The 9,177-nt window shown below is 52.3% G+C and overlaps 1 protein-coding gene across 7 annotated transcripts in view; it reads right to left on the bottom strand.

Moving 5' to 3' along the window:
- Positions 1-87: 87 nt before the first annotated feature.
- Positions 88-9,177, bottom strand: part of SLC27A1 (solute carrier family 27 member 1) — a 29,698-nt gene continuing 20,608 nt past the window's right edge. For 3 of the 7 annotated variants that reach the window (XM_024767549.1, XM_024767551.1, XM_024767552.1), the window contains exons 8-13: positions 3,391-3,604; positions 2,167-2,289; positions 1,940-2,077; positions 1,703-1,867; positions 1,388-1,498; positions 89-1,299 (exon numbers count right to left, since the gene is read on the bottom strand). In XM_024767549.1, coding sequence (XP_024623317.1) covers positions 1,112-1,299; positions 1,388-1,498; positions 1,703-1,867; positions 1,940-2,077; positions 2,167-2,289; positions 3,391-3,604 — 939 coding nt within the window. In that variant the 3' untranslated portion in view covers positions 89-1,111. Of the gene's footprint in view, positions 1,300-1,387; positions 1,563-1,702; positions 2,078-2,166; positions 2,290-3,390; positions 3,605-9,177 lie in introns of those variants that run through there. The other 4 variants (XM_024767550.1, XM_024767553.1, XM_024767554.1 and 1 more) reach the window with 4 other exon arrangements.

The raw sequence follows: 9,177 nt of genomic DNA, 5'->3' as shown, positions 1-9,177 counted from the left end.
CAACTCGCCATCCTGTCCTGCACCTCCAGGCCTCTGAAGAGGCCTCTGCTAGGAACATTCTTCCCCATTTTGCCTGCCTGACTCCCCCCTGGCCTTTGGATCTCAGCTTCATGCCCTCTCCTCCAGGGAGGCCTCCCTGACCACCCTCATCATGGCCTGAAGCTCTGTGTACCCCCTGCCTGGTCACGTGCCGACCCCCCACAAGACCAAGAAGGTGACAGGGCTGGCTCTGTCACACAGTAGGTCAGGAGTCAGCAACTTATAGGCCCATGGCCCACCCCACGGGCCAGATTCGGCCCACCATTCGAGGTGGGCCACGCCCATTCACATACACACTGTTTACTATTGCTTTTGCCCTACAGCTGCAGAGGCTGTGGCCCACAACTGAAAATATTTACCATCTGGGACTTTAAGAAAAAGTGTGCGCTCCCTGCGGTAGACTATTAAAGAAGGGTTTTGTGAAAGACAGGGTTAGGGTTGGTAGAAAAAAATGGAGGGAGACTCCCTGTGTGCTCTAGAGTTGGGAAGGTTTTTTTTCTTTTCAAATGAAACTTCAAAAGCACAAACCTGTGTGCATTGGTGGCAGAGTGGTGAGCATAGCTGCCTTCCAAAAGCACAAACCACAAAATTGAAAAAGCAGAGGCGGTAGTGGTGGTGGTGTTTAAGTTTGTATCAAAATTAGAGGCTCCTTTTCAATAAAGGGCACCATGGACAGAGTTAAGAGATTCCAAAACAGAAGAGACGTAGAAGGTCTGAAACCACTATGGAATTAACATCTAGACTATTACGGGAAATTTCCGTAAATCACAAAGAAAGATGAGGCAATACAAAGACGGGTCAAAGATACGAAGGGTGATTTACAGCAGAGGAAACCTCAGAGGTGTGAGATGATTTGCTCCAATTTCCTAGTCATCAGAAAAAATGCTGAATATAAAGAAATGCACCCAATACTTCAGGATACCCAGTGGGAGTGCGAGTGAGAAACAGAAAGAAATAAGTATGTAAATAAAACAAGAAAAGGGCTTGGCCCACAGTGCCGGCTGGCCATGAACCATTATGTCGGACCTGGCACAGGGACTGAACTAGGACAAATAAGTAAATGACTGAGGAACTAAAAGACAGATGGATACACGAAGAGACAGGGGGCCGCACCTGTGGTGTCCACCTGGGGCAGGAGGCGCAGGAAGATGGGCCGTGCGTAGGGTGCCAGCACCTTCTGCAGCTCCTGGTACAGGGCATTGGGGCTCAGCTGTCCGTGGGGGTCCGCAATGGCCGCCATGCCTGCTTTGCCCTCCACCCCTGGAGACAGAGGTTTGGCTGAGACCACCACCCTTCGCCCCTCCGTGGGACCAGATCCACCCTCCAACGGTGGCCCCTGGCTTCTGACCTCCAGTCCCTTCCACCTGGAATAATGCTCGCCAAAGCAGCAAACATTTTATGGAGCTCCTGCTGCACTCCCTGCGGCCTTGAGCCACGGCTGATTTCATGAGCCCATTTTCTGGATGAGGAAACTGAGGCTCAGCATCAGGCATGAGGAGAGATTCCAGATCCAGGCCGCCACCCTGTCGGGTGCAGTTGTCCAGGTTGTGCACTGCTTTAGGTCCTGCCTACAAGGGTACCTGTACCTCCAAGCTCCTCCTGACTGGGCTCCTCCGGGGCTGCTCCCAGGACCCTAGAACCACCCCCAGAGCCCCCAGCTTGCCTGGCACGGCCACCCCGTACACGGCCACATCTGTCTGGCCCAGCAGGCGACTCAGCACGCCCTCCACCTCAGTGGTGGAGACGTTCTCCCCACGCCAGCGGAAGGTGTCCCCGCTGCGGTCCCGGAAGTACATATAGCCCAGCTCATCCATCACCAGCACGTCACCTGGCAGAGAGGAGAGGGGGAGGTAAGACGGCGACCTGCCATCCCTACGGCCAGCCCCCAGGGTCTGCACACCTGAGAGGTAGGCGCTGTCACCCTTGCGGAAGACGCTGTGGGTGATCTTCCTGCTCGTGGCACTCTCGCTGATGTAGCCATCGAAGCGACGCAGAGGGTCTTGCTGGTTGATCTGGCCCACGAGGAGGCCGGGCTCCCCTAGGGAGGAGGCGGCGCTCGGGCTGTGCTGGGCGGGCAGGAGGCGGGGGGCCCCGGCTCCCCGGGGGACTGGGTGGGACCCTGCTCACCGGCCTGGCATGGGATGCAGAGGCCCTGGGCATCCCGCAGTAGTTCCATGGTGTCCTCATTGACCTTCACCAGTCGGATGGGGTACACATTGGGCAGGATGCGGCTGTTGAAGCCACAGGAGCCTCCCCCCCCCACACACCTTGCCTCTCCTGCCCCAGGGCCTGGAATTAGCACTCCCTAGTGTCACCCAACTCTGTGACCTTGGATGATCTGAAAGATGGGGGTATTAAGTGCAGCATCCTGCCAGGAATCGTGCCCCCCTCTCCCACCTTCCCAGCCTCCCTTGCAGTCATGGGAGGAGACCTGCCAGCCAGCCGCCACTTCCTGGTCCTTAAAACTTTCCAGGCTGGCAGGAAGTGGATGGCCAAAGTGATCCTGAAGCCATGTAGGGACAATGGCAGAGCTTCTGCCCGCTGCCCACTGCATGTCACCCTGCCTGGCTCAGTTCTATGAGCAGAAAGGCCGAATGGGTTTCTGCCGCTGCACACGGTTGGGTATATTTGTTAGAGCGGCAACCTCTGCTGGTACGGCCAGAGTGTGCTCTGGGACCGTCCGTTCAAGAGATGTGCGTGGTGGGGACTGTGCCTTGTCCTCAGGTGCTGGGGACCCAGCAGCGAGAGACAGAAAGAACCCCTACCCCCTAGGGTGATGTATTATTCTTCTCGTTCTCTGTTCCTGACTTTGGATGGGAAGGGCTTCATAAGGGAGAAGGAGGGTCCTGAGAGGGCAGAGTGGAGATAATAATTATTAATCATAAAAGCATCTGTTTGCAGAGTGCCTGCTGCACGGGGAAGGGGTGCTGTGCTGAGCTCATGACGTTGGGTGATTAGAACAAACCTAATAAGTTGTTAACCCCATTTACAGATAAGGAAACGAAGACCCAAGGAGTCTGAGGGACTTGCCCAGTAGGAGGAGATCAGCACCCCATTTCTGGCCCTGGACCCCCCAGAGCCCTGCTCTCCCCTGCCACCTCCACTGCTAGAAATTGAGGCTCAGAAAGGCTGAGGTGCTTGCCCAGGACAACACAGTCACGCTGTGAATTTGAACTCAGGGGCGACGGTCACATGACTGGACAAGCCAGAAAGAAGAAAGCATCCGAGTGCCCTGGCCGAACTGCCCACCACACTCCAGGCTGTTCTTTGGGGACACGGGGCCGGCGAGGCATAGGTAGCAGCGATCCCTGAGCCCCGAGACCTGCCCGGGCCGGGCCGCCCCGCCCGCGCCCACCTTCCCGTCCATGTTGGCGATGCTGCAGTTGCACTCGGTGGCTCCGTAGAACTCGCCGACCTGGCGCACGCCGAAGCGCTCCGTGAACTCCTCCCAGATGGCTGGCCGCAACCCGTTGCCCACCGCCAGGCGCACGCGGTGCCGCCCTTCTGCCTCGCTCACCGGCTGTTTCAGCAGGTAGCGGCAGATCTCCCCGATGTACTGGACCACCTAGGTGGGTGGGAAGTGAGCAGTGGGCGCCTGCGCCGGAGCAGAGAGGAGCCGGCTGGGGGTGGAGGCTGCCGCGGGCCAGAGACCCCCAGACCCAGCGACCTCCCCCACTCCAACCTGGGCGCTAGGAACAAAACGGCCTTAAAGATGATGATAGCAAGGAAACAGACCAGGCCTATCCATTCCCTCAATCCCCAACGCTCCTTCCATCTGAGTGGATGCATCGCGTCCCCCGTGCCCCTCCAGCGGTCCCTCTATCCCCTCCGCTGCTTTCTGGGGACACCATGTGTGGTGCACGCAGGCAGGAAGGTGAGCCGTGGCGTTGACACTCCACAGGGCAACCCTCAGCCCAGAGGCGATGTGCTCTACACTGTTCCCTAGAGCCCCAACCATCTGAGCTCAGGGCGCCCACAGTCCTGATGCTGGGGTGGGACCACTCTCACATGCATGCTCTTCGCTGCCTCCCTGAAGTCACAGCAGGGACCCAGCCCCAGTTGCCCATGGAGTCACCTACTCACTGCCCCCCGCCCCGCACCGCCCCCTGGGCTCCTTCTCTCCCTGTCTTGTGGCTCCACCCCCTGGGGTCAAGTTCCAGATACCCCAGGTGCCCTTGAGTCCTCATCTCCAGGACGGCTTCTTAATGATACCCTCCCCATTTTACAGATGGAGAAACTGAGGTTCACAGACAGTAAGTAACCACCAAGGCTGATAATGTGGTAAAATTTGATATGTATCTGGGCATCCTGGCTCCAGAGTCTCAATGAAGCAGTTACATGTTCAGAATTAACCACCATGGCAATCAGTACAGCTTCAAAGTACTCACTAGATGAAGTACAAAATTCGACCTGTGATCAATTCCATGTGACCCTGCCGCCCTCACTGCCCCCTGTCCTTCTTTTTTTTTTTTTTTTTTAAATATTTATTTCTTTTTATGTGTGTGTGCGGTACGCGGGCCTCTCACTGTTGTGGCCTCTCCCGTTGCGGAGCACAGGCTCTGGACGCACAGGCTCAGCGGCCATGGCTCACGGGCCCAGCCGCTCCGCGGCATGTGGGATCTTCCCGGACCGGGGCACGAACCCGTGTCCCCTGCATCGGCAGGCCGACTCTCAACCACTGCGCCACCAGGGAAGCCCCCCCCGTCCTTCTAACTCCTATGCTCACTCGGCTCTGCCACGTGGGTCTCCTCCTCAGGGCCTTTGCACATACTGTGCCCTCTGCCTAGAACAATCTTCCCCCAGATGCACCTGGGTCCTCAGGTCTCGGCTCAAATGTCACCGTGACTGAGAGGTATTCCCTAAGCAGGACTTAATAAGGATCTGATAAATACAAGTGCACTGAGCACTCACTGCCAGCCAAGCAGAGAGCTCATTTGTTTCATCTTCCTGAGACTCCATGTTGGAGAGGAAGGTACTGAGACCCGGAGAGGGGGCACAGGTGGCCCAAGATCACCCGCTGCTGACCAGGAAGCAAGCCCCAGGCAAGGCAAGATCAGAGACCCTGATGGTTTCTCTCCCTCTGCCCCCAGGCTCCCTCATGTGCTTTGGGTGTGGCCCAGCCCACCCCATCTCCAGGACAGAACAAGTCATACAGCCTGGCCAATCATTCCAGTCCATCCCCAGACACTGATTGGTTCAAGGATAAGCATGTGACCACAGCTAAGCCAATGAGAATCAGCCCTGAGACTTTTAATGGACTGGTGGGAAGACAGGCTCTTTCTCAACTAGAACTGCGGGGAACACTCCTGGAGAAGCAGGGCTGGGGAGGAAGCCACCCACTAAGGAAAGAAGAAAACAAGAGGAAGGGGAAAACAAGAAAGAGAGAGAGAGAGAGAGAGAGAGAGAGAGAGAGAGGCCTTCCTTGATCAAGGTGTGCCTGAAGCTGTCCACCATGTGGCCTCCTCAGTTCCATAAGCTAATAAATCCCTTTCCTCAAGAAAGCCAGAATTGAGGTTAGGGCTGGGTTTAGGGTTTTGGTTTTACCTGTCAACTGACAAAGTCCTGCCTAAATACATAGCTGCCCTCCAGACCATCACAGGTAGACACAGCCACACTCTGAGCAGCTCACAGATGTCCTCTCCAGAAACCAGGCTGGGGAAGGGACAACACAGCCACAGTTGAGGCAGCTGAAGGTTTCAATGACCCTGTGGCCCTGAGGCCACATCTACATACTGAGAGCCAGACAGCTGATCTTTACTCTGGCCTGGACCCTCGGACAGACCCAGGGCTGAAGGGAAGACAACACAGGTCAGCTCAGAGAGGCAGACACCAGGTGCCCCAGCCGAGACCTCCTGCCTGCAGGGCAGTACCTGGAAAGAAGCTGGCAGTGAACTGTCAACCTGGGACCCCCACTACAACTCCCGAGTCAGAGTGACCTCATACACCAAATGTACACACCCAAGTGGGTATGGGGAGACACAGGAACTATACACCCATGGATGGATGATGGGTTGACTTACCTGTCGCCTGCCCATCAGCTTTATGCGCTAAAAAAGGGGAGATCACAGCCCCATGAAGATGGCTGGGCAGTTGATCTGATGGCTCTTTCTGCCAACGGGAGAGGCCACAACAGTGAGAGGCCCGCGTACCGCACACACACATAAAAAGAAATAAATGGCTAAGTGGGCCATTTTAAGTGGGCCATGCCCACTGCTGCAAATAAAACAGCCACACAGTTTCCCCCATCCTACAGCCAGCCATGAGATGGGATTTCTAAACCCAAACGCAAGCTCTTAAGTCTTTTTGGCATCCTTGTTAAACTTGACCTTTGAGGATTCCATCCTCTACTCCTTAAAGAGCCCCTCAGTGCCTTCTCTTGGTCACAGAAATACCCCTTCAAGGAAACAGAATGGAATTTCAGGGGCCCCGGAGACAGTGAACAAAGCCCAATGCAACACAGCATGTCAAAGACAAAGAGAGGGACCGCCAGACACCACAGGCCTCCCAGTGGAGGACATGACATCACCCACAGGGAACCCTTGCCAAAAAAGCAGGACTTGAAGAGATCAAATATCTAGATCAGTGGTTCTCAACCACAGTCAAGACACCTGACAATGTCTGGAAACGTTTTTAATGATCACAGCTGGGAGGTGGGGTGCTAGTGGCATCCAGTGATTTTAGAACAGAAATGCTGTTAAATAACCTACAGTGCAGAGGACAGCCCTCACCACAGAGAACGATGCAGCTCCAAAGCCACACTGCTGTGGTTGAGAGATGCTGTGCTTCCACTATGGAGAACAGTATAGAGATTCCTCAAAGAACTGAACATAGAGTTACCATGTGATCCTGCAATCCCACTCCTGGGCATATATCTGGACAACACTCTTCACTTGAAAAGATACATGCACCCCAATGTTCATAGCAGTACTATTTACAGTAGCCAAAACATGGAAGCAACCTAAGTGTCCACTGACAGAGGAATGGATAAAGAAGATGTGGTACATATATATACAATGGAATATTACTCAGCCATAAAAAAAGAATGAAATAATGCCATTTACAGCAACATGGGCCGACCTGGAGATTATCATATAAAAAGAACTAAGTCAAACAGAGAAAGACAAGTATCATATGATATCACATCTATGTGAAATCTTAAAAAATGATAGAAATGGGGCTTCCCTGGTGGCGCAGTGGTTGAGAGTCTGCCTGCCGATGCAGGGGACACGGGTTCGTGCCCCGGTCTGGGAAGATCCAACATGCCGCGGAACGGCTGGGCCCGTGAGCCAAGGCCGCTGAGCCCGCGCGTCCGGAGCCTCTGCTCCGCAGCAGGAGAGGCCACAACTGTGAGAGGCCCGCGTACCGCAAAAAAAAAAAAAAAAAATGATCGAAATGAACTTGTTTATGAAACAGAAATAGACTTAAGGTTACCAAAGGGGATGGGTGGGAGAGATAAATTAGGAGTCTGGGATTAACATATATACACTACTATATATAAAATAAACAACAGGACCTACTGTATAGCACAGGGAACTATATTCAATATCTTGTAATAATCTATAATGGAAAATGGAAAATAATCTGAAAAAGAATATATATATATAACTGAGTCACTTTGCTGTATACCTGAAACTAACACAACATTGTATAAATTAACTATATGTCAATTTTAAAAAGTAGTTAAAAAAACAAAACAAAAAAACCCGCTACGCTTGACCCTACTCCCAAGGTACAGGAAGTGCCAGGGAGAGAGAAGCATGTCAAAGGACCTCCCAGCAATACCCAGACTGGGAAAACACTACAGGCCAAACTTCATTTCTTCAATAAATAAATTACAAGGAGGGGTGGGAGGAGAATGAGGGAGAGACAAGGGGTACCTACAGATGAAAGGATTCTTATAGGAAACATCAACTAGTTGCAATGTGTGGGTCTTACCTAAAAATTGATTTAAAAAAAAAAATACGGAAACAAAAAAACCCCCATATTTTGACATGGTAAAACACTGGGGATCAGGCCACTGTCCGGATTCCTGATAACTGAGAAATCACTGGCACTTTTTGGCTGTGATAATGATACTGAGGTTATGTGTTTGTGGGTTTTTTTCCTTCTTTTCTACTCTTTCTTTTATTGGGGTCAAATACACACAATATAAAATTTACCGTCTTAGCCATTTCTTTTCCATCTTAGCCATTTTTAAGGGTACAGTTCAGTGTATTAAATACATTCCCATTGCTGAGCAGCCATCACCACTATCCATCCCCAGAAATTTTTTTTTTTTTGGCCACACCACGTGACTTCTGAGATTTTAGTTCCCTGACCAGGGATAGAACCCGGTCCCTCAGCAGTGAGAGTGCCGGGGCCTAACCACTAGACTGCCAGGGAATTCCCCCCCAAAAATATTTTTACCCTGTAAATCTGAAACTCTATACCCAGTAAACACTAACTCCCCATTCCCCCCTCCCCTGGCCTTGGCAACTACCATCCTACTTTCTGTCTATGATTTTAGCTACTGTGAGTACCCAATGTAAGTGGAATCATGGAGTATTTGTCTTTTTGCGATCGGCTTATTTCATTCAGCGTAATGTCCTCAACGGTCATCCATATTGTAGCCTGTGTCGGAACTTCCTTCCTTTTTAAGGCTGAATAATAGTCCACTGTAGGGATGAACCACATTTTGCTTATCCATTCATTCTGTTGCTGAACACTTGGATTGCTTCCATGTTTTATTTATTGTGAATAATCTGCTATGAACATGGGTGTACAAATATCTCTTTGAGACCCTGCTTTCAAATCTTTTGTTTCATTTTTTTTTAATTAATTAATTTATTTATTTTTGGCTGTGTTGGGTCTTCGTTGCTGTGCGGGGGCTTTCTCTAGTTGCGGTGAGCGGGGGCTACTCTTTGTTGCAGTGCATGGGCTCCTCATTGCGGTGGCTTCTCTTGTTATGGAGCACGGGCTCTAGGCACGCGGGCTTCAGTAGTTGTGGCACGCAGGTTCAGTAGCTGTGGCTCCCGGGCTCTAGAGCGCAGGCTCAGTAGTTGTGGTGCACGGACTTAGTTGCCCCGTGGCATGTGGGATCTTCCCGAACCAGGGATCGAACCCAAGTCCCCTGCACTGGCAGGTGGATTCTTAACCACT

Source organism: Neophocaena asiaeorientalis, unplaced genomic scaffold (assembly GCF_003031525.2).
Source record: "Neophocaena asiaeorientalis asiaeorientalis breed wild unplaced genomic scaffold, Neophocaena_asiaeorientalis_V1.1 scaffold87, whole genome shotgun sequence".
Lineage (NCBI taxonomy): Eukaryota > Metazoa > Chordata > Mammalia > Artiodactyla > Phocoenidae > Neophocaena > Neophocaena asiaeorientalis.
The sequence above is the reverse complement of the archived record's forward strand: the minus strand, read 5'-3'. Positions and strand labels throughout refer to the sequence as shown.